Source organism: Alnus glutinosa, chromosome 6, assembly GCF_958979055.1.
Source record: "Alnus glutinosa chromosome 6, dhAlnGlut1.1, whole genome shotgun sequence".
Taxonomy (NCBI): domain Eukaryota; kingdom Viridiplantae; phylum Streptophyta; class Magnoliopsida; order Fagales; family Betulaceae; genus Alnus; species Alnus glutinosa.
In genome coordinates this window covers 4,311,373-4,337,425 of record NC_084891.1, presented here as the reverse complement: position 1 = coordinate 4,337,425, position 26,053 = coordinate 4,311,373, and the positions used below count along the sequence as shown (strand labels likewise).

Here is a 26,053-nt window from a genome sequence, read left to right as displayed (position 1 = left end):
TTACGGTTGCCATCACTGAAGGAGGTGGCTAAGCCAGAGCCAATCTTACCTATATCTGAGACCGGGTCCGCATCTAGGGACTTGATTTGAGGAACCAGAAAAAGATGAGGTTCAAATGACATGACAGCCACAGTGCCGATGTTTGTATCTGCACCAACATAATTCTTTTTTTTCTTTGCTTGCAATTCATACCACCATTCAGGATACCCATTTTTTAAAAAAAACATGTAGCATTCATGTGATTTTGTTTTCCACAGTGGGAGCATTTACCCCCGTCAGGGGCATTTTCGACATTACTTGACCTAGAGGTCACAAAAGACTTGCCCGAGTGCAGGTTGGAAGCCAGGGCTGGAACCCGCACAGTGGGTCGGCTGCAACCGCAGCCCCTTGGTGGCTAGAACCGCGCCAGAGGCGGTGTGGGAGTTGTTAGCACTCATGACGGCCTGCCGAAGAGCCTCTCAGTGAACATAGGCGTAGGCTTGCTTGATGGAAGGGAAGGGCTGCATTTGGAGCACATCACTCTAGATGCGGTCGAGCCGGTCGTCGATCCCGTCGAGGAAGGTGTAGACGCGGTCTTGTTGGAGCAGGGAATTGTAGTGGTGGATGTTGGCGGGGCACTCCTTCGGATTCGGCTGTCGGAAGTCGATCTCGCTCCAGAGACCTTATAGATCGGTGTAGAACTTCTCAAGGGGGCCGCCGGCTTGTATCAGGCAGGCAACACGTTGCCGGAGTTCATAGACTTGAGAGCTATCACTTCCATAAAAGAATGTAGCATCCCAAACTGCTTTAGCAGTGGGAAATCGGATGAAATTTTCGATGAGTGTCGGGTCCATTGAATTGATCAACCATCCTTTGACGATGGCGTTATCGGTTCGCCATTTTTGAAAGGATGGGTCTGTCGTTAAAGGTGTCAGATAGTCACCGTTGATAAATCCCAGTTTGTCTTTGCTGGAGATATACATCTCGACAACCTGGGACCAAAGGCAGTAGTTGGAACTATCCAAATTGATACCAATTAGGGTAGTGGAACTTTCGGTGGAATGGGTTTGGGTCTGAACTTTAGATAGGACTATTGTCATTTGGTTGGTGAGATTTGTAAGGATGGAGGTGGTCGGTGGTGGGTCATCACGGGAATTGGTGACAAGGTCGGCCATGGCTGAACGGTATGGGTTAGGCAAGAACGGCTAGGGTTTTTTCTAGGAGCGAGGATCAAATTCCTTGCTCTGATACCATGTTAACAGTTAGGGAATAATCTCACTTCATATTATTTCCATTGAATCAACACAATTAAATAGAAGCACGTTCATCCTATTTTTGGTCTATACAAATATCATGCCTAATATCAAGCTATAATCACACCACGCTAATCTCCTTCCATACTAGTAGACTTTCCATTCTAGAATATTTACTTTCCATTCTAGCATATTTACAGCTCACGCCAACAACCACAACCTACTAGTTGCGGATCTGGATATGTCCCTAACAATTTATTTTCCGAAATGTTAGCAATTTGAGCAATAAATGTGTGACAGTCTCTATGGAACCCACTTGCTTGGGCATGTGAGGCTTATAAAGGTTTTCTCACATTTGCTGCCTGAATTACTAGCAATCCGGTCAACAGAATTGTTAGAAATATCTTCCCACTAATGACACCGAATAAACAAAAAAAAAAACAAAAAAAGAAAATGGAAAACCCAAAAACAAGACAAAGTAGACAGGAGCCCCATTATGGTGAAAAGACCTGGGTAAGCTTAAACTTGTCAAGCCAAATCTTAAACCCAAGTGTCTTGATGTCTTGTTGTACTTGTGCTCGGAAATCACCATAGGTAAATGGCCTGTACTTGGAGCTTCGAATCATATTGCCTTCATCTAGGAAAACAAAGTAGCTGACAGAGATCCGCTCGGTATGTTTGTTTAACCAAAATCTATGTTTCACACTCTTGTACTTATCGTCGCTTATCACCTAAAATACTGAAAAGAAACCAAATAAATAAATAAAAATTAATTAATTGAACAACTAATATTGTAACTTGTTATACACACACACACACACACACACACACACACATTAATGCATGCTAATTATGTTAATTTAAACGGACCTATATCATATCTCCGAGGTTGACAATTAATGTGTCGGGAATTAGTTTAACTTGGAGCCATTCATTGTCTTTGTGGACTTCAAGTCCACCCACCTCGTACTAGTTCAAGATGAAAATAACCGAGTTGTCTGTGTGTACGTCTATGCCCCATGGAGAGGTTGCCATAGAGCGTAATGGATAGCGGTAAACACATACAATTCTTATAGACTCCACCATATGGGAATTGGATTCTTTTGGATCCAGAATGAGCTCCACCACCATAGCTTTAAATAGGGTTATGGCAAGTCTATATAGGTGCTCTTCATATTATTCTAGTACTAGTCTTGTGATGCAGATTGAAGCATACAAAATATAAAATTAGAAGTAATTTTGCTTTATCTCTCATCCTATTGTTTTTCATGATATCTCTCAGTGAGTATCATCAATTTTTCCACCTGTACTATTATATATTGCACCAAATTAATTAAATTATACTTATGATTTGATAATGTTTAAAAGGATTATATCTAATGACATTTTATGTAATCTTTCTAAGAACTTCACAAAAATCTAGATAGTCCAATGAGTATTTGTGACATCCTACACTGTATATTCACACCCTTCTTGACACAACGTGTTTTACAGTCGTAATAACAATGAACCTATCAGAACTCCACAATTAAGCATGTTTATACGAAAGTAGTACCAGAATTGATAAACTCCTTAAAAGTATTGTTCGGATGAGAAAAAATGGACAATATTATGGATCGTTACAATATGACTGTTCGATCCATATATAGGATTTTTTGCCCAGTTCAATTTGTGCAAGTACTCAAAAATAGCTCCCCACAATCCACCAATAAAAAGGAGACAAGGGAAAGGAAAGAAAAGTGTAGGTACTTGAGAGAAGCAAGAATAGGATCTTCAAGTTGAAATTGCGAGAGTTGATCGAGAGGAAAATGGAAGCCTTCAACCCATTTAGGGGTGTGCAAGGGTCGGGGTGGGGTAGGTTTAGGGGTTTTCTTGAACCCAACCCGGGGTCTTCGGATTGAGAAATTCAACCCCGTTACCCGCACCATAACTATGCTTACCACCGGGTATCGGGTTTCACGGGGCGGGGCGGGGTAGAGTCAGTTCGGGTATTACCCAAACACAACCGGAGACTGAAAATCTGAGACAAAGGTTGTGCCGGCCGGTTGAAATCTTGAAGAGTGAATATTCAGAAAACCCATCTTATAACCGTATAAGAATGAAGGAAGGGGCCAGTGCCTTCTGCCAGTTGAGGTCATACAACAGGGACACAAGATAATAAAATTTCATCATCGTCTTCGATTCCTTTTTTTGTCGTTGAAGTTATGCACAACATGACAACAACACATGTCTCAAAATTAGAAGAGCTCTCTATGCTTTTTTTATTCAACAAGAAGAAGAAACGAAAGAGAAAACACTATTGAATCAAGAAGACAAGAAAGAGCTGAGCGTTCAGCCAGAAATTGCTTTATGGCCTATGCTTCAGCTTCACATGATGACCATTTATGCTTCTCTTTTTTGAAAGGAGAGAATGACAAGAGTGAAGAATTCTAAATCAGATTAGGGTTAGGAAAACTTTCGTATGTATACTTATACCTATACTTGGGGCGGGGCGGGTTGAAAAAATATCAATTCCGCAAACCGCCTCATAACACACAGGTCCTTCATGTTAAGGCCCGTGAATGACTTTGTGAATATGCAATCCGTCCATTTCAGGCCGGGCGAGGTGGGCGGGGCAGATTTTGCGGGTTCGGTAGGGTTTTGCCCACCCCTAAACCCATTGGATATTTTGGAGACTTGGCATTAAGTGAGAAGTTTTCTTAACTTTTCTAAATATTGTCTTTTTAACTCAGGATTCTCTATTTTACTAATAAGATCAAGAAGCAATTCTTCTTGCTCTTCTTCTTTGGTTATAACACCAATTGTTTTGCAACAAGTGTCGTTACAACCGAAACTTATGTCTGGACCTGACTCAAACTTATTGCTACTGTAGGAGCAATAGCTATTATCACTTGAACTAATACTTAGTTCAGACTCATTATCACTGGACTCAGTGTCTTTTATCTCTAACATTCTTATTAAATTTTCTTTTTCTTCGTTAGAGACTTTTAGAGACTTAATGGTTTCCTTAGCTTTGCAATCCTTTACAAAGTGACCTGGCTTACCACACTTATAACAACTATCTTTGTTGGTCTTAGATCTTTTAAATCTTTTAAATCTTTTCTTAGGTTTCCTCTTTTCCTTCTTATAGAAATCATTCGGCTCAAAGCTTCTTTTCTTGAATCTTTTAAACCGTTTCTTATACTTTCTATATTCGTCATGCTTACGAAACTTCTTATGCTTCTTTGATGGTGCTACCGAAGGCAGACCATACTGCTCACAGAAATTACCCATTTCATACTTAGCCTTTTTCTTATCCTTATTGGCGTATTAGCCTTTTTCTTATCCTTATTGGCGTGGTTAGATATTTTCATATCGATACACATCTTAAGACCTTCTTTTTGGATAGCACTTATGATATTCCCGTAAGTAAGATTATCATACTCTATCACATTGTTCTTCTTTGATCTTATGGGCAAAGAGGTGAGGCAAACCGTTTATGAATTTTTCTTTCCAAAACGGTTGGTTGCTATCATATCTTAGCATGACTCTAGAGAGGAATACATCTTTGTACCATCTAAAGTCGTTTAGGGTAGGACATCTAAGGTTACTTAGTTGGTCAAGGACTCTAGACGCAAGGTGGCTTGGCGTGCCAATAAAATGTTCTACAATAGTATAGAACAAAGTGTTGACAGCATCAGAATCTCCTAATCCAATTTTTTCATTGAATATAGGAATTCCTTCCTCCTTGGTTTTGACAGCACTTCTTATGCTGGCTCTTGACTCATCGGTGAGATGCTTTTCCCACTAGGATTGAAGGGTTCCTGTGAAACCTGCAACTAAGAGGTCAACAACCTCTGGTTGGCTTAAATCATGGTTCATAACATAACTGCTAGAAACTATGGTCAATGGGTTAACTTATCAAGAATTTGCTGTTCTACTAAACCATCGATATTCCATTCGTATAGTTTATCAGCAGAAACTGCAAATTGACTTTGGAAACTTCTTTCCTCAAATTGGATATCCGGAGGGGTAGGTTTGGGATACCAATTCTTGATGAAACTTGTTGGGGAAAACTTAGGCTTGTGAATCCGATTCAGCTCTAGGGCTGAAAGGGCTTTTTCGATTTTTCTGATATTTTCATCTGAATCAGATTCCAAAGAGGACTCTGTCTCTGATGAATTCTCAGAAGACTCGGGGATCTTAACAACAGACATAGTGTTAGAACTACTGGGTTGTTCTTGTTTAGTCGTGACCAAATCCTTAAGCATTTCCTCTATTTTTTCAACAAAGGGCTTATTCTTGTTAACCTTTAAACTAGTTCCCTGTTTTAGTTCTGGAAACTTGATTATTGGTTTCTCTTGCTTAAAAGGCTTATGTTTCTCTTTTGGAAGAGGCTTATTATCGAGCTTTTCTTCAATCTTATCCAACTGGTTTCCTATAGAGTTTAGGTATTGGTTGGTGTAATTGGCTTGCTCAATGACTTTCTTAACATCTGTGTTTTCAGATGCAACTTTAAAGGGTGAGGCCTTAACCGTAGTGGTTTGCTGGAACACTATGGTTTCTAGTGGAGGGTGACTTGAAGAAACAACTGTGTTATCTTCTTTTACCCACTTTTCCTTAGAGATGGTTTGAACCTTTTTTTCTACAGGGTAAAACTCATCAACAAAGTCGAAATAAGAGATGTTCATCTCTATTTCACATATGTGTTTCTTAAAACGGCTTAAAATTTCTTTCTTTTGTTCAAGGTTGAACCTTTCCTTATAGGCTTTTCTTCTTTCAAGATTTGCTTCAGAGTCAAAATCTTTTTCAAGGATCTTGAAATCTATCTCAAAAGGTTTTCTTAGGGTGCATAGTTGGGGTCTACAACTGTTTCAACTATAAAATCAGATTCCGTAGGAGAGGCATTTCCTTCCTGGGATTCTTCATCTTCTAGTTGTGTGTCAGCTATATAACATGGATGACTCACTTGGGAGGTTGTGTGGACTCCTTTTAACTTAAGTTTTCTCAATTCTTTTTCCAATTCTAGATCTCTTCGCTTTAGTTCTTCCGTTGAGGTAGAACTAGCAAACGAATGCCTAGCTGGAGTCTTATCCTTAGGTTGTCTAGATGATCTAGACCTTGGTACTTCAGATCTAGAGGCACTAGATCTTGCAACTTCTTCTATGAGAAGATTTGACTTAGGGGTCGACTGGGAACCTCGGTCGAAACTAATCTTAACAGTACCATCCAAGTACTGCTGGATATAATCTAGATCTCCTAGATTATGTCTTATGAGTTCAGGCTTACAACTTTCATTGGTTAGCATCCATTCTTTGGGTAACTCAATGTCAGTCCAATTAATAGTTCGAGGAACGTGAATACTCGCGTTACTCTGGCTACTTTGAATCAACATGGTTTGATTCCTTGGGCTTCTATTGATTGCCTGGAAGTTCATGTTAGTTCCAGTGCACTTATGGTAGATCCTGTAAATTAAAGCTAAAGGTTGAACTCCTTCAAGGACTTTGAATCCTTGAGTTCTGATACTTAGGGTTAAAACCTTTAGGATATGGGGATCACTTAGACTTACGATGAAATCAGGAAAACAATCAAAATAGACTGGTCCATCATGCATAGTTGCTTCAATGACTCCGAGGAGACTATCCTACCAGTCTGTGAAGCGGGCATCTCTTAATCCTAGCATAACAGAGGCTTTAAGACCTTTTCTTGTTAGGGGCTTAATAGCGACCTGAACTAATCCTATGTGGATAAAGTTGTGGCCTTCTCTTCTATGTCTCTTTAAAGCTTCTGGACTAAAAAGCTGACATAACTCATATTCCTTATTGAGAGCATAAACTTGCTCTACAGTCTTGACATGTTGTTCAGTCTTGAACGATGTCATGGACCACTTCTTCCTGTAAATTTCTTTACTAGGGACTTTGGGTATGTTCCAATCATTGATATCAATGAAAGAATCCTCATCATGGTACTCAACGTGTTCTTCGTTGACTACCTCTGGAATCTCAGGGATCCTAGTGGATCTAGAGCTTACTGATGAGTTAGATCTGAACAATCTATTCATCTTTGCAAGTTTAAGGGTACCTGACTCAAACGTATACTGTTTCGATCCCTCTACCGCAAGAAATCTCTCTATCGCACTTCACCTCTGTTCTCCAACTAGGTATCCAAGGTCAGACCTCTGTGTCCTATCCGTGTATTCTCCTGACTTACTTGGCCCTTCCCTCGGCTCTTAGCTGCGCTGACGGCACATTGACGGCAGTGTCATCTTCCTAATAGCCTAGAATCTTAACAGAGAGTGGTACAACAAACAGACTGAAACAATAGCAGTTTAAGACAAATAACCAACCACTTGGGCGGATGTACAGATTAAGCAGGAATCAACTCAACACTTACGGCTCTGATACCAAAAGGGGTGTGGAAGCAGAGAATAGGGGGTTTAGAAGTAGAGTGTGGTGAGAGTAGTGTGGACAGAGTGATGGCTAGCATAGATGAACATAGTAATGTGCGTAATAACTTGCATATCAAAATCTGAATACAAAATAAGAGAGTATTCAAAGATCATGAAAAACTTAAAAGTAATGCTTAGATTCAAAATAACTTGAATGAAAACTTACAAATGAACTTAGGCCAGAATGCAACTGGCGATTACAAGCTTAGGCTTAGAAACACTGGAATGAAACATTACAAGTGTTTGGCTTTTGAGAGGTTCAGGTAAGATTACAAGAGTAGCAGTATGGTCTACCTTCGGTAGCACCATCAAAGAAGCATAAGAAGTCTCGTAAGCATGAAGAATATAGAAAGCATAAGAAACGGTTTAAAAGATTCAAGAAAAGAAGCTTTGAGCCGAATGATTTCTATAAGAAGGAAAAGTTGATTCAAAGTAGCCAGAGTAACGCGAGTATTCACGTTCCTCGAACAATTAATTGGACTGACATTGAGTTACCCAAAGAATGGATGCTAACCAATGAAAGTTTTAAGCCTGAACTCATAAGACATAATCTAGGAGATCTAGATTATATCCAGCAGTACTTGGATGGAACTGTTAAGATCAGTTTCGACCGAGGTTCTCAGTCGACCCCAAAGTCAAATCTTCTCATAGAAGAAGTTGCAAGATCTAGTGCATCTAGATCTGAAGTGCCAAGGTCTAGATCATCTAGACAACCTAAGGATAAGACTCCAGTTAGGCATTCGTTTGCTGGTTCTACCTCAACGGAAGAACTAAAGCGAAGAGATCTAGAATTAGAAAAAGAATTGAGAAAACTTAAGTTAAAGGGAGTCCAAACAACCTCCCAAGTGAGTCACCCATGTTATACAGCTGACACACAACTAGAAGATGAAGAATCCCAGGAAGGAAATGCCTCTCCTACGGAATCTGATTTTATTGTTGAAACAGTTGTAGACTTTCCAGTGTACGCTATCATTAGGATTGCAAAGCTAATGAAACCGTTAAGTCTCTATATATATATATATATATATATATATGTTGATCGATGCTACAAAAGGCATTACTTAATACATATAAAGAGAAGTTGTGAAGAGAAGAGGACCACTTTAGGCTATATTGTGGAAAATGTCTTCTTGGTCCCTCTTGCACTGTCTTACATATATAAAAAGAAGTTGTATAGAGAAGATGACCACTTTAGGCTATATTATGACACTTGTCCTCTTGGTTCCTCCAACACCGTCTTAGGTCGGATGGATCGAGTATATATCCTGCCAATGCACTGAATACTGATCTTTACGTGAAGAATATTAATAACTACCTATAATTTCATAATTTAAAATGGGGATAGTTAGGTGAAGTTTGAAATGGGGAATATTAATAACCCATCAAATTTGATGGGTTTATTGTTCAAGAGATAATCAATTAAACTTCATAACAAAACTAAATTTGATTTTTTCATAAAATAATACGGAATATACCATGTAAGAGCGACACCCATGCACTATAGGATAATACCTCCTTTTTTTATATAATAATAATAATAACTTTAAATTCAAAATAAGAGGTAGCAACAGACAGAAAGTTTCTACAAATCGGTTTGTAGGAAATTTCCTACAATCTACATATAAGAGTGACATATGTCGTTTAAGCATGTGAGAATCACACATTTTTTTATTAATACCTTTAAAAAAAAACATGTGAGAAACACATACTATTAAAACAACATGTGTTTCTCACATGTCAAGGGATACATGTCATTTTTATATGTAAATTGTAAAAAATTTCTTACAAGCTGATTTGTAAAAAATTTCTGCCCGGCAACAACCGCGTTGTTGACCGAAAATAGTCTGGTACCTTGCACTACGCCGAGAACTGTTTCTTTCGTGTTGATTCAATATCAATTAATTCTGGGTTTTTTCATTTTCTTAATAATCGAAAATGTACAGGCACCGACTTTTGGAATATACTACTCCTATCTTGCAATTATTTTCCGCTGCAAGTGGACTTAGATTTATGTTAAATAAGTATTTTTTTTAATTTTTTTTTTCAATTTACTTAAAATATTGAAAAAAATATAGTACGTACATCATATATTATATGCATGGAGTCTATCAAGGCCTTGTCCTATTTGCATCTACCAAATCACATAAAAAAAAAAAATGATAGCGATAGATAAAAATAATTTGTTTGATGTGATATTATATAATCAATCTTGACATCACACTGTTTAAATATGTTTGCATGTCATTATCTATGCATTGAATCCATATAAAAGACCTAGATCTTACAAAACAAAATGAGAATTTTTATATTGTGTTGCCTCCAACAACACTTGTTATATATATATATATATATGCTGGTAAACTATTTAAAAAAATTAAATGATGTGATATCATTTACACCATTAAATCGTACTAATTTTAGGTGCATAAATCATAATGATGATCTTTTGTGAAAGGAATAATAAGAGTAATGAGCTTAATATGGCCAAATCCTCCCTGCATATTTTTGGTCATTTCATAGAAGGAGTGAGACAAGAATTGGGTAATTTCAGATCAGCTGCTTTTATTCAAGTGCGGAGGGAAGCAAATACCTTGACAAATGCTACAGCCACCAGTGTAATAAATTCTGTCTGATTGAAAGACATCCCAAATAGCATCTGTGGTATTATAACTAAGGAACTTGCTATCCCTATATCTTAATTTGAATCATCTTGTTCTATTCTTTATCAATAAGATCAACTACTTTGGTCAAAAACAAAAAAAAAAAAAAAAAAAAAAAAAAAAAAAAAAAAGATGTAAAAGTAACACTTCGGCTTCTGGATTTCATGATTCAGATAAATTTTTGGGTAAATGTATCAGCACTTCCTGAGTTGGCACGCGATTTGAAAATGGTCCCTCACTTTCTAAAAATCAATATTAACTCTTTCACTTTTTCGCGAATTTGAAACTAGTCTCTCCCTCACTTTTCCATCAATTTTCGCAACTTCCGTTAGTGTCACGTCAGCCTTTTTACCACGTCACCTTAAAATTTTATTTTTTTAATAATTTTATTTTTGTAAAAAAAAAATTTAAAAGAAGAAGAAAAAAAAAAAGCAGGGTTAGGGGTCCGCGGCTTCGGCGAGAAAGTTCAGGTGGTCCTCCATCACTCGATCAAAATAGAACTCGTCGTTCTTGACTCCGTACGTGGAGATTCTAATATTCAAGAGCCGAACTACCCCCAAAGTCAAGTGGCCGGACACTTGCCGACAAACTGGAAGGCATGATGAAAGAACTTTACAACTTTACAAACCCTAAGCCCCAAATTAGTCAATAGGTTTTCTGCATCTCTTTAGCAAATGGAGTGCTCGGTGAAAGATTGAATCTTGAAAGACTGTGCCCGGCTAGCAAGATCGTGAGGTTTATTTAGTGTCCTCTTAAGAAGGAATCTGTCCAGGTTGATGATGTGTAGCGGTCGTAGGTGGGTGATGGGGTGGGTTGCAACTATCGGCGGTGGTTCGTGGCTCTAGGTTGTGTGGGCTCCGATGGGTGGATTGGTGGATGTTGTTCGGACCCAAGTTATGGCTCACCAACATGAGGAGACAAATAAGCTTCTTTGTTGTTTGGTTCATGAAGAGGAAAAACAAAAATTTTAAAAAAAAATTTTAAAAAAAAAAAGTGTGCAGTGGGGGGCTGGCAGCGGACGATGGTGGCTTGTTGCTCTGGGGTGTTTTGGGCGATGATCAAGAATGGGTGATGGAGTGGTGGCCGCACCACCCCCGGGCCATGGGGGAGGGCGTGAGCCACCTCAGAGGTGGCCCCTTCCAAGGGGGTGGCGGCAATTCTTTTTTTTTTTTGAAAAAAAAAATATCCTTTTTAAATAAAATTAATTAAAAAAATAATATTTTAAAGTGATATGACAAAAAAGTTAACGTGGATCTAAAAATAAACGAAAAAGTAAAAAAGTTAATATTAATTTTTAAAAAGCAAAAAATCATTTTTAAATCACGCGTCAACTTAGACTTAAAAAGTGTCAATACATTTACCTTAAATCTTTTAGACTAATAACATATATATATATTCATGTAATTTAAAATTTTAAAAAGACGTTACACCATATTTGCTGCCCAGACATTAATGACTGAGGATTGCACTCAAAATTCTAAAACCTCTCATCAGGACACCTATTGGCTCTTGCGTTAGCCAAAGGTTGTTGACTTAAAAAAATTATTTGTCTATATATACACAAAAACAAAGAGGTCAAATAAGTTTTTGTTAAAGGAAAAGCGAAACTTATAATAAAGATATTTATTTTAAAGTCTATTAATCAGTAATGCGCTTTGTATCGAGCCTTTAATTTCCTTGGCAGAGAAAATTAATATTGTGTTGAAAGGCCTGAAAAATTAACTTTTTAATCCCATGACTTTTGAAGTTCATAATTTGTGTTTATTTATTTATTTTATGATTTTATTTAATGTAACTTTTTGAGGTTTCCATGATAAAAATTAAGAAACGTACGAAGGTTGACCTCTTTGTTTTGTCTCTACTACATTTTTTTTTTTTTTTTTTTTTTTTCACTTATGCAAGTAATGTGGATTTAACCCCAAATCCATATGTGAAGGGTAAGGTTACAGATTTTTTGAAGTTGGATAAACTAAATTAAAAGTTTTTGAACTTTATGAAAAGGATATTACAAAAGTGATGTAAGTTGAGATGAGTTAAATGAAATTTCTCCTAAAAAGATTAAAAAATCCCTATAATCTACACACCTCTACTATAAGTTATAACTCTTTATCTTATCACATTATAAGCAAATTAATCCAAGATAAACTATACAAACACTAATACCACCACAACCAACTAGTCGTTGCGGATCTGGATATATCCCTAACAATTTACTGTTCGAATTGCTAACAATTTGAACAATAAACGTGAGAGAGTCTCTGTAGGACCTATCTGCTTGGGCATGTGGGCCTCATAAACGTTTTCTTACATTTACTACTTGAATTACTAACAATCCGGTCAACATAATTTTTAAGAATATCTATCCACTAATGACACCAAACAAAAAAATAAAAATAAAAAAGAAGAGAAAAAGGAAAACACAAAGCTAAGACAAAGCAGACTGGAGCCCCCATTATGGTGAAGAGGCCAGGGTATGCTTAAACTTGTCAAGGCCAACCTTAAACCCAAGTGTCTTGATGTCTTGTTGAACTTGTGCTCGGAAATCACCATAAGTAAACGGCCTGTACTTGGAGCTCCGAATAACACTGCCTTCCTCTGGGAACACAAAGTAGCCGACAGAGATTCGCTCGGTATGTTTGTTTAACCTGACTCTGTGTTTCACACTCTTGTACTTGTCGTTGCTTATCGCCTAAAATACTCAAAAGAAACCAAATGGATAAATAAAAATTAACTGAACAACTAATATTGTAACTTGTTTTATATACACACACACACACGTTAATGCATGCTAATTATCTTAATTTAACCGGACCTGCATCATATCTCCAAGGTTGACAATTAATGTGTCCGGAATTGGTTTAACTTGGAGCCATTCGTTGTCTTTGAGGACTTCAAGTCCACCCACCTCGTACTGGTTCAAGATGGTCATAACCGAGCTGTCTGTGTGTATGTCTATGCCCCATGGAGAGTTTGCCATAGAGCATAATGGATAGCGGTAAACACGTACAAATCCAGTAGACTCCGCCAAATGGGACTTGGATTCTTTTGGATCTAGAATGAGCTCCACCGCCATAGCTTTAAATAGGGTTGTGGCAAGTCTACATAGGTGCTCTCCATATTCTTCTAGTACAAGTCTTGTAATGAAGATTGAAGCATACAAAATATAAAATTAGAAGTAATTTTGCTTTATCTCTCAGCCTTTTGTTTTTCATGATATCTCTCAATGAGTATCATCAATTTTTCCACTCGTTCTACTATATGTTGCACCAAATTAATCGAATTATACTTATGATCTAATAATATTTAAAAGGATTATATCTAATGACATTTTATTTAATTTTTCTAAGAACTTCACAAAAATCTAGATAGTCCAATGACTATTTGTGATGTCCTACACTGCATATTCGCACCCTTCATGACACAACGCGTTTTAAAACCGAGATAACAATGAACCTATCAGAACTTCACAATTAAGCGTATTTATGCGAGAGTAGTACCAGAATGGATAAACTTCTGAAAAGTATAGTTCGGATGAGAAAAAACGGGCAATATTATGGATCGTTATAATATGACTGTTCGATCCAAAAATGGGGTTTTTTGCCCAGTTCAATTTGTGCAAGTACTCAACAATAGCTCCCCACAATCCACCTGTAAAAAGGAGACAAGGGAAAGGAAAGAAAAGTGTAGGTACCTGAGAGAAGCAAGAATAGGATCTTCAGGTTGAAATTGCGAGAGTTGACCGAGAGGAAAATGGAAGCCTTCAACCCAATGGATATTTTGGAGACCTATCATTAAGGCTGTGCCAGAAGTGGTAATAGCAGTTGTACCCCAAAGGTAATACAAAGGGTTGGTGAATATTGCTTGTTTGGATTCAAAGGAAAGAGAAAAAAGCCTTTTGGCATGCTTATGAAGTTGGCTCAAAAGGGTTGAAGGAACACCATGGTTGACCAAACGAAATAGCCCCCAATCTCTGCATGCCTTCCCAAGCTCACTAGGGTTCAAGCAATGAAGATCTATGACAGGAATAGGCTCCGATTCTTTGACCGGTGAGTCAATGAATATCTGAGTTTGGATGTTTGGCAAGCGAAAAATAGGAGGGTAGCTCTCCAAGTCCATTGATATTTCAGATTCAGACATGTTTGCAAAGGGTAAATATATATATATATATATATAGGCTAATGGATGCTACACAAGTTGTGACACTTTACCCCCGTGTACCATCTTACATATAATTAGGGTAATAACTACATACAATATCATAATTGAAAATGGGAATAGTTAGGTGAAGTTTGAAAAATGGAGAAGACTTTTAAACTTCTCGGTTAGACAAGTTTTTGCTTTGATGGGTTTGTTCAAGAGGTAATCAATTAAACTTCATAACAAAACTAATTAAATTTGATTTTTTTTTTTTCATAAAATAATACGGAATAGACCATGTGAGAGCGACACCATGCACTATAGGATAATACCTTTTCTTTTCTTTTCTTTTTTTGTTATATAATAATAATAATAATAATTTAAAAGGAAGCTGTAAAACATTTTCGCGGAAAATAAGGGGCAGCAAAGACATCGTTGACTGAAAATAGACAGCCAGACAGGTACCATGCACTACGCCGAGGACTGTTTCTTTTCGTGTTGATTCAATATTAATTAATTCTGGGTTTTTCTTTTTCTTAATAATCGAAAATGGACAGGCACCGACATTTTGAATATGCTACTCCTATCTTGCAATTATTTTCCGCTGTGACTGGAATTAGATTTATGTTAAATAAAGTATATTATTATAAATACCAAATCACATAAAAAAATGATAGCGATAGATAAAATTATAAAAATAATTTGTTTGATGTGATATGGAGTCACGTTTACTTAAATTAAACTCTTAAAATTTTATATTCTTCTTAATCAATCTAGACATCACACTGTTTAAATATGTTTGCAAATACATTGAATCCATTTAAAAGACACGCAGATTTTACAAAACAAAATGAGAATTTTTATATTTTGTCGCCTCCAACAATTTTTTTTTATCTTTTTATTATATATATTTTGTCGTCATTTTATGGTTATGAGTTAATTTTATTGTATTTAACGGTATACGTAATGCTATGTGATAAATACGTTGGTACACCATTCAAAAAATTCAAATGATGTGATATGCACTACAAAAAAAACGCAAATTTTGGACGGTTTTTTTCTAGACAGTTTTAAAAACCGTCTAAAATTAAATTTTTACAGACGGTTTTTTGAAAACCGTCCGTAAAAAAATAAATTACGACGGTTTAGATGAACCGTCTAAAAAAAATATATTTCCAGAAGGTTTCTTGAGACCGTCTGCAATTTTAATAACTAAAACTCATCCCTATTAATTCCATGTCATCGATCCGCACCACAAAATAACACCCCACATCTCAGCCGTCTCTTTCAAAATTATCAACGACTCATATAATACCACCCCACAATCCACATTACTTTATTCACAAACTTGGCCAAGGATTCCCAAGAGGCAGGGCGTGCAAGTCTCGTTGATCTTCTTCTTCTCAATCCGGCTGGCGACTGAAGTCGAGCGACGGGATCTGGACGGAACCGCGGGATCGGGACGACTGGAACGGAACGGCGGGAGAGAGTGCTGGAGATGGAGGGCCGAATCTGTGAAACCCATGCAGGTGTGCGTGGGTTTCCGGCAGATTTGGCGAGGACGTTGGGATTTCCGGCCGAAATCGGCTCTGGGTCGTTCGGGGTTAGAGCTAACGGGTTGGTAATTGGGGTGGGTTTCGGTGATTCTAGGTTGTGTTTAAAAGTGTGTGGATTTTCGGGGTATCTGGCGAGGAAGTCGGGATTTCTAGCCGGATCCAGCCGAAACCGGCTCTGGGTCGTTTGGGGTTGGAGCTAATGGGTTGGTAATTGGGGTGGGTTTCGGTGTTTCTGGGTTGTTTCGATGCTTTTGGGTTGTTTCGTGTTTCTAGGTTTCGGGGTTTCGATGGGGGGTTTGGTGCGGCTGAAAGGCTAGATTGTGGATGGTGGTAACCGGAGCTGATTTTCGGTGGTGACCGGAGCTAATTTCAGTGGTGACCGGAGCTAATTTCAGTGGTGACGGAAGCTAATTTTCGGTGGACCAAAAAAAAAATTATAATTATTATAATTAAAAAATAATAATAAATTCTAGACGGTTTTGCCCAAACCGTCCAGAAACTGTTTTGGACGGTTTGAGCAAAACCGTCTGTAATTGCAAACGGTTTTGTTCAAACCGTCCATAAATTTATTTAGCGACATCATATTCTAGACGGTTTTTTTGCATTTCTGGACGGTTTAAAACCGTCCAGAATTAACTTTTTTTTCGTAGTGATGATTTACACATGCATAATGATGATCTTTTATGAAAGGAATAATAACAGTTGTAAACGTAACACTTTGGCTACGTTACTAGGATTTTCTCCATTTCACATAAAATAAAAGGAGATTCATTTCATGATTCAGATTAGATTTGTTAGACTAATGATGTATATATTTTGAATTTTTTTTAAAATTTTAAAATGACGTTACACCTTTTTTGTTGCCATTAATGATCGAGGATTGCACTCAAAATTCTAAAACCTCTAATAAGGGCACCTTTTGAGTAACTTAAAAACATGAATTAGACTAATTAAGTGAATAATTAGGTAAAGTGTGCAAGAAGAACACTTATAAAACATTTAGAATTGAGTTTCTGAGTTCCGCGTCCGAACGGACCAATTCTGTGTCTGGACGGGTTAGTCAGTAGGTCCCTGTCTGCTGCCTTGTACGAATGGCCTACAGACAGAACTTCCCGAGAGTCCCAGTTCTTGAGTGTGTCCATATGGACAATTTATGTGTTCGGACAGCTTTAGCTGAGAGTGGCACCTCGCACACGCGTGTCCGGACAGCCCACTTGCCTGTCGGGATGAGATTGTATTGAAGTTGATGGATGATGATTTTCGCCTCATTTCTCTCATTTTTTTCTCTCTCCCATGCGATTTATCTCTCTTTTTCTTAAGGTTTTGGGACAAAACCTTAGATCTTGGTATTTTTAAGCTTCCAAACTCAAATCTGATTCTGAAAACGTGATCCTCATTGCAAGATCTATGTTTTCACCGATTTGTTTGAGATAAATTTGAAAATCCTAGTTCTTCTAGATTTTGTGTATTGTGTAGTTTGGAGTGTTCCAAATGAATTTCGAGCATTGGGTTGCATTTTGGTGAGAAATCAAGGTAAGACCCAAAACTCTAGTATTTGTGTAAGTGTTGTAAATTAATGAATTTTGTGTCTAACTCAAAGATAATCTTATGGGTTAGTATTATTAGTTAATGGGTTTTCAAATGGAGCCTTAGAAATTTATTTGTTTCCCATGAGTCTTAGTTCTTGAGCAATTCAAGAGCTAAGTGAGAATTTAAAGTTAGAAAATATTATTTGTAAGTATTAATATGTCATCACAATGTATTATACAGTGATACATTGCATAGCTTACAAGGAGGATTTCTTCATAGCCAAGTATCAAGCAGCCTATATGAGTATTCTACTCACTGAGAAAAGATATTAAACTTTTGATGATTTTATTGGCACAAAACGATATTCAACTTTGAAAACTCTAGAGCCTACTACTGATCAGTCACTGACCGGCTAGTTGTTGCCAACTTTGTCAAAACGATCAATATATATATATATATATATGCAAAGGCCAATTCAAAATATAATAATAATATCAGTCCATTACTAATCCACTGCAAAATCTAGATTAATCTATTGCTAGTTATTTATCAAATGAATCGTCAAGATACCTCTAGATTAATTTACATTTTTAAAACTGTTATTGGCACCTTCTCAAAAAGGAATAAAAAAAACAGAGTAGGAACGGTCCAATACAATACTAGCTTTTGTATTTTTATTGGCACTTAGATACATATAATTGCCCCCTCAACTGACAATGGTTTTTGATTTAGCCCATGAGCTGGCAAGTATAACACTTAGATACATCAAATTACTTGATGCAAACAAAAAAAAAGGAAAGAATATTCATTCGTTAAATTTATTAGTATTTAATTTATATTTTAAAAGTCGATGTTATTTTGTAATAGTTATTATTATTTAATTTATGTTTTAAGAGTTGGTATGCAATAATGGGCTTGGCCAAAAAGTCAATCAATTTAGGGTTGGGGTTTCTGTCATTGTCCATTTAAACAGTCTTTTGTAACCCTATGATTCAAACTACGATACAAATTATGATTAATGAAAATGGATGTTTGTTTCTTGGATGCATGATTCCCCTTTTATTTTGGTGGTGAGACTCTAGTTCAACCATTTCTTATTGTTATTTTGGTGAGACTTTGAATTAACGTAAGAACTATCTTTATTTTATGTTATTCTTTATCTATTTTGTGAAAAATCTCTTTCGTCCTGAGTCACTTCTATTTTGTTGTAATTAAGCCCATCTGTTAGCGTTGACCGTCTCAAATTCTCTTCTCAGTCAAATTCCCCTAAGGAGTAAGATTCAAAAATCTCTACTCCTCAAAAAAGGATACTACGCAGTAAAAATACATGACATATCTACCAACATTACTAATTATAATCAGAGCATTTACTAAAAATCATTACATTAACTGAAATCCTTACAATATACGCATCTGTATAAGATATTTTATACTGATGAGTGTCAAATATTGCATATGTGGACCCCTTAATTTGCATTTACTAAACTTTTAGTTTTGTTATTTTCTAATGTTTTTGGTTAGTTTTGGTATTTTAATATTTTGCAGGTCATTGAGAGAAAACAATAGCTTTAAGGTGAAAGAAAGCACACTTTAAGAAGACCTAGAAGATGTGGTTTTGTTCAACCAAATCAAGGAGTTGACTAAATCGAAATTTCTCTAATTGGAGTCAAAATCGGATTTGACTAAATTTTAGATTTTGCATATGTCATAGTATTTTGGCAATAACTTTCAGTTCAAGCGTCCGATTGAAGTGAATCAAGTGGCGTTGGAAAGCTAACTTAATGTTCTACAAATCCTTGTGAAATAGGATTTTCCTAATTTGGACGTCTGATATGCCAAAAGTGTCTCGCAATAAAATACCGCAAATTTGGACGGATTTGGAATCCTTCTCCTTCTCGGATTGTGTTTTGAGTCTCCTACTCAAACTAGGAGATTAACCTCCGATTTTTCTAGGAATTATAGGGCTTCTAGGATTTGTTTTCTCCCTATAAATAGACCTCTAAGCCTCAACAAAGAGAGAGAGAAAAGGGTGAAGCTAGAGTTCAAATATATTTTCTTCTTTTTAGTTTTTCTTTAGGCTAGGTTTTATTTTCAATAGCCATGTGTAGCTAATTTTTCAACTAAGGTTGAGGATGAAGCCTCACCATTGAAGAGCAACAATATTTTCATGTAAGTTTATACTATCCGATTTTATTTGGTTTAATTTTTCCTATGTTTTACTTCTTTTCAATGTGTGGAATGATTCTTGGATATCTTTTGTGATTCAAGGATACATTTGATCATTTGAGATAATTTCACATAATTGATTGCTTGGGTTTTTATTTATCAAAACGTTGGATATTCATTGTGTTTCGTTCTACGGATACATTTGATGATTTGGTTAAAACCGGATATCTTTTGTGATTTGTGCAAAGAACGGATTCATTGAATGATTTAAAGATTTTTTGAAGCATAGTAGAACATACATAAGATTTGTATGGTGAGAACTTCGGATGTATATTGATGAATATGAGAATATGTTGCTATGATTTGGTGAGTGTGGATTCCAAAACCTTAGTACCTTTTCTTTTGTTTTATTTTGGTTTTATTTTATTTATGTTTTTTTCTTTTTCTTTTTATCAAAAATCAAACCTTTTTTGGAACTAGGTTAAGATTTAATTAGTTTAGACATAAATTTGTTTTTCAAAAACACAATTCCCTGTGGGATCAACCTCACACTTGCAAAACCCTTTATTGCAAACGATTCGTACACTTGCGAGTATAATTAAAATTCACATCATATACTAAACCTTAATTATACAAAAACAACCCTAACCATCAAATCTATAGTGTCACCCAGAAGTACTAGTTACCATGTGCAACCTCTGAGATTCTGCAATGTGTCCTTAAGTGATAGCCCGAGTAACATCTTATGTCGAATGGTCGCATCTGCCTCAATATCCTTTCTACTCAACCCTAGTGCGCTCCTTTGTACAACACTGAAATGTTTCCTTGGTGGAGAAAAATAAGGGGTAAGTCCACGACTTAGTAAGCAAATAAGGCGTTGCTAGTGTATCACTGTGAACATTTAATTATACAGGTAAAAGTATTTGAATGCCACATTCTCTTTCAAGATTAACCTTTTAGAAACATTTCTCTTAAAACAATTATTGTGATCATTCTATTTGCAAGCGTATTCATTTTATACATATTAGCTTTATATAAACATTTGTCCTTATCCTTATTTTGTTCGCCGCTAGTACTTGTAACATCTACAAAGTACGGTGTTTTTATACATATTAGCTTTATATAAACATTTGTCCTTATCGTTATTTTGTTTGCCGCTACTACTTGTGACATATACAAAGTAAGGTTAGTCCTTACTTTGCTTGCAACTACTCATGCCATCCGCAAATAACAAAAAATAGAGAATAAGAGAGAAAAACGAATGAAGGAATAAATAACTAGAGAAACGTAGAAGAGGAAGAAGAGAGAGAGAGAGAGAGAGAGAGAGAGAGAGAGAGAGAGAGAGAGAGAGAGAGAGAGAGAGAGAGAGAGAGGTTTGAAGGTAACCAGTTGAGGTAGAAGTTTCCTCTTCCAAGGTGAAAATTTCCTTGTCTTTAATTTAGTTGATGATTTTAGTGTTTTTAGAAAGAAATTTAAGTTTGATTCGGTGTCTTGGATTATGGAGAAATGATGGGTCATGGGTGTTTGAAATTTCACTGAGTTTTGATTTCGTTTTCTATGTATTGATTATGGGTTCGATTTTGGTTGTTGACCGAAGGGATAATTGGAAGTTATTTTACTGGGTTCTTGTTGTAGATGGCCAAAAATGGAGGGATGACTTTGGGTTATTGATTGGGGTGAGAGACAGAGTGTGGAAGAGAGAAAATAGAGTATAGCAGGTGGAGAACCAGAGATGTGTAGAGTTTAAAATATTGAGAAACAGTGGAAGAGCGAGCTGGTGGCGATTCAGAGAGAAATTGATATAGGAAGGAAGCAGTTTTGAAGGAATGGGAGAGAAAGAGAAAATGAAACATAGAAAGAAAAACAAAAGTATTGAATAAAAAGACACAAGTGTGAAAGAAGGGAATTGAGTTTAATGTAAAAGAGAGATGATATTTTCGGCATTTTCTCTCTCTCTCTCTCTCTTCTACAGAAAACTCTTCTACTAAATAGCGTCGTCGGTTGCCGAGGAAGGGAGGTTCCAAACCTCCCTCCTCTCGGTTTTTGCTTCCTTTCTTAGCCCTTTTAGGGCTAGAGAGGTTTTTGTTCCTCCCTAGGCTGTTCCAGTGGAGGCTAGAGTCTCCCAGCCACTAGGGCTATGGAGTTTTGAGTCCCCCCGGACTTGTTCTGGTGGTGGTTTTTGTCCTCCTAGTCCTTTTGGACTATGGAGGTTTGTGTGGTTTTTTAGTTTTTTTAGGTTTCCTTTTATTTTTTGCAGGAAAACACTCCAGAGAGGTTATGGAGGGGGAGAGTCCGCCGCTCATGTCGCCGGCAGAAAGACTTGGTGTGCTTCAGTTTTTTATCATTCTTTGAGGCCAGATTTGCGCTGTTCCGCCGCCCTCTAGTCGACACGCACCCCCCAGCTTTGCTCGCCACCGTCCTCTGGTTCAGCCACTACTTGCTACGGTTGAAAGGCTCACCGGTGATCGGCATGTGGTCATCACGAGCCAGGGTGTTCTTCACACCTTGGGCCCCACGTGAGAGCCACGTTCCGTCTCTTTTGCCGTGTCTTGTGGCGCCCGGGGGTTTATGGTGTTCGACTGCTACAAGGGATCTTTCGGTAGCGGCGCGTGTGCTACACAAGCCATCTCCGGTGGTGTTTTCTTCCAACGACAGCTTATATTTTGGGTGTTTTCTTGTATTTGACAATTTGCTCTGTGTTAGATTTAGCATGGTCATTACTTCTTAGCACAAATTGTTTGTGACTGACTCCATAGTGCAAGTAGAGGTTCATATGTTAATGCAGATGCACCTTTATGTTGGCTAAATTTATTTGTAGCAACTGTCGGTATGATCTGAGTTCTGGGATAACTGAAGTGGGGTACTTGTATTGTTCTGATTCCTTGTAATGGTCTGATTTTGACTCAGTTTGGCTATAACTGTGTTACCCTTTGGGTGTATTAATGAAATGATTACATTTTCCCTTCAAAAAAAAAAAGGGAGAGAGATGATGGTGTCTTTATTTTGCTATGGTTTGCGTGCAAGGTAGACAGGAATGAAATAAAAAGATAGAGGAGAGAAAAAAGTAGGAAATTGATTTTTAGGAATTTTATTCCTTAAAAGAATATGTATCATTATTTTAGGTAGTGATATTTAATTATTTTTAGTTTAGGAACGAGTGACACAGGCTGAGGCATGGTAAATCCCCATGGTGGTAGTACAGAAGCTTAGGGTAAGTAGAACTTATTAATAAAGGATTTTATGAAAATAATATGCCCAAAAATAAATATTTTCAAAATATAATGTATTTGGGTGTATATACATGTGCATGTCTTATTATCATTGATTATCAAATTAAATGAATTTTTTTAAATAATTCATGCAAATAGTGAGTCGAGCTATATTTTGATACTAATGATGCATAATATTATATTTGATATATTGGTGCCATTGTAAAATTTATATGTGGAATTTTATAAATGTTAATTGCATTGATTGATCTAGAAAGACATTGTGGCAGATGAGAATTTTATGATGAGATATGACATTGTGTTTTCAGAAAGTGAAAATCAACACCTTATGTATAATTTTTTGAAGAGAAATGCTTGACATCCCAACACTTTTTTCTAAAATTTGGTTCCAACCTGATGTGTTACAATCCTATAAGAATGTGGCAAATTTTTTAAAATGATAGATTTCATGGGATTGTAACACATCATGTTGGAACCAAATTCTGGAAAAAAATGTTTGGATGTCTAGCATTACTCTTTTTTGAATGATTCAATTATCTATGAGCACTTTGATTATGATTTGAAAACTTCATGTGGCATAGTGAGATTTATAAGCTCGGTACCAAAGCTAGTCCATGTATAAAGGCGTTGAGCGTTGGATCTCAAATTTAGGGATCATGCAACCCTGTGTGCTTTGGAGGGGAGGCAACATGGTAATCGATCATGGGTAAATTCCTCATTATATGGGCGTAGACCCTTGGCTAGAGACTCCTAGGAGGGTCGTTTCTTGTTGCCCGAAAAGAAGTCTCAGTCCCAATACGGGGACCGCACAACCGAGTTAGACAGGACAAAAACGTTTTACAATGAGTGTATGACATTTGTGAGATGGTTTTAATATATTTGAATCATTGCTTATTTTATTGCTCACAGGAAGAATGGTTACTCATGTTTACAATTCATTTTCATGGTTATTGAACGATACAAAAAGTAATATTTCATGTCTTGTTTTAAAAATATTGAGAATTGTTCTATTAAGTTATGTGCATAATTTCAACTGGTAAATGGCTCGACATCACTCACTTGTTTAATTGTTCCTACTTATTGAAGTTGCTCATTATATTTTATTTTACACCTTTTCAGAGGTATCACAGACACTTAATGTTAGCCACACCGGGAAAAATTCGAGAATCTTGGAGTTTAGCAAGAGATTGTTTATCGTGTTAAGTATCTTTTTGGTAAAACGTTAGTTTTGGGAAAATCTTATGTGGTTCGATTATGATGTATTGATATTGAATTTATATCTACTTAACTTGAGGTACTTTAATAGTGTGAACAATAAGAAGTGGTCAATATTATTATGGTAAATTGTAGTGAATGGTTGAAAGATTTTGAAATACCATGTTTAAATGTTGTATAATTTTATAAGGTGAATAGAGAATTCTTGGATGATTACGAGATGATTTATAGAACATCTTAAAGAATATAGATGCTCTTGTTAACTTGTAGGAAGTTTTAAAGAAAAATATTTATGGAAATATTATATAGAGAAAGAGAAATGATTGTTGTATAACTTTTGTACAACTCTAACAACCTTTTTTTTATAATCAATCATTGGATCTGTTTTCCTACATGTGGGTCCTAAATATCTAATGGTTGATCTTTAAAAATGTTTTTAGAGTTGTACAAAAATTGTACGAAAGTTGTGCAAAAAACATTACTCTAAAAGAAATATATGCATTATGTACCCATTGTGGGATCGAGGTCTTGCAAATATATTGACATGTCATTTAAAATTTTAAACGATAATCAAATATATACCGTTAGATACAACAAAACAAAATCTTAACCGTAAAATGAATTTTCTTCATTTCACTTGAAATTTAGAGGATTCTATTTCAGCTCCGTAGACCCTCAAACAACTAGAACATGATTCTCCCCATTTCACTTAAAATGAAGATAAGCCATTTCTTAGTCAGAATTCTATTTTGTTTTATCGAACAGTATTGTACATGATGCCTCATATACACCACATGAAATAAAATAAAATGTTAGAATCCTGAAACTAAATCTTGTGATCCCTAAATATCTTCTACCATTTTTTTCCCTCCAAAGGTAACACACAACATGCAGCAGCAAACATTTGCTTGATAACGAGGCTCAGCTAGAACTCAGAAGGGAAACATCCATCCATGCATTGATAACGTTCAACAATGTTACATCCGTGGTTTAATTTTATGTAGTGGTAATGAGGCCCAAATAACAATTAATTAACCACATGATCAGGAAAGAAAGAAAGGGGAACATTGACAAGTTTTGAATGATCGATCTACTCTCGGCGTTCATACTTCCGAGCCCATATGTGTTTCCCGTTGACCCGAAATTTTGATATGCGTTTCCCGTTCAAAATCCGATCAACAATTGTGACACAACGCAAAACCATTCTAGCATACAAGGGCTGTTCACCGGAAGGGACAGTCTCCATTTGGAAACTTTCCACACAATCCCCGTAAAGTTCTGTAAAAACCCCCTTCACTTCTTCTTCCAACACGGGAAAACCTCGCGAAAATGTCAGAAACATTGTCCTGTCGTCCTCCGAAACACCATGATCAGCCGGTTGCCAGTCCCATATCCCTCCTGTTAGAAAACCACTACTATTCGTGGTGATCATAGCACCAAATAATGGGTGGTTCAAGTTTGCTTGTGAAGCGCCTGGATCAAGAACACGTTGTAGAATATCGGAAAAAACATGACAGCAAACGTTGTTGAGAAAACTCTTTATCCCACTAATTGCAGTGAATCTGTTTTGGCTGAACATTTGCAAAGATATGTCTCTTTCCATGAGTACTGAAGTTAGGGGAATGCCACCGCCACCGGCTGCCACGCGAGGAGCGTTGGATTCGAGACATGACTTGAAACATAAAACAGCTTCATTTGCTAATGCGCCCACAATTGCATCAGACAGCCCGACCATTTTTACTACGATGTTTGGGTAGCCCTTGTCTTCGAGCCATAGCCAAACGGCCATGACAAGCAAGGATTCTGCTGGGTCTCGCTTAAACTTTATAACAAGACGAGAGAATATATCTCTATCAATTTTGTGGTAGCGGTGGAGCTCCTCCGTGCTGATCATCATCAT

General features: G+C 36.7%; 2 protein-coding genes, 1 long non-coding RNA gene and 1 pseudogene across 4 annotated transcripts; 1 reads left to right on the top strand and 3 right to left on the bottom strand.

The window, feature by feature from the left end:
- Positions 1-1,535: 1,535 nt before the first annotated feature.
- LOC133870648 (gibberellin 2-beta-dioxygenase 6-like) lies at positions 1,536-3,160 on the bottom strand (annotated as a pseudogene).
- A 9,445-nt stretch (positions 3,161-12,605) lies between these two features.
- LOC133871945 (gibberellin 2-beta-dioxygenase 6-like) lies at positions 12,606-14,471 on the bottom strand. The gene is made up of 3 exons (XM_062309419.1): positions 14,011-14,471; positions 13,132-13,453; positions 12,606-13,008 (listed from the first exon to the last, which is right to left on the bottom strand). Exons 1-3 carry the CDS (start codon positions 14,454-14,456, stop codon positions 12,772-12,774), a joined length of 1,005 nt encoding a protein of 334 aa, XP_062165403.1. The 5' UTR covers positions 14,457-14,471; the 3' UTR covers positions 12,606-12,771.
- Positions 14,472-19,148: 4,677 nt separating this feature from the next.
- Positions 19,149-22,693, top strand: LOC133871412 (uncharacterized). Of its 2 annotated transcripts, none has more exons than XR_009900856.1 (2): positions 19,149-19,711; positions 21,966-22,693. It is a non-coding gene; the product is annotated as an uncharacterized LOC133871412 (long non-coding RNA). The 2 variants fall into 2 exon arrangements; XR_009900855.1 differs by lacking the exon at positions 19,149-19,711 and adding an exon at positions 19,720-20,553.
- Positions 22,694-25,116: 2,423 nt separating this feature from the next.
- Positions 25,117-26,053, bottom strand: LOC133870201 (uncharacterized). The gene has a single exon (XM_062307271.1). The coding sequence runs from the start codon at positions 26,051-26,053 to the stop codon at positions 25,244-25,246; it is 810 nt and encodes a 269-aa protein (XP_062163255.1). The 3' UTR covers positions 25,117-25,243.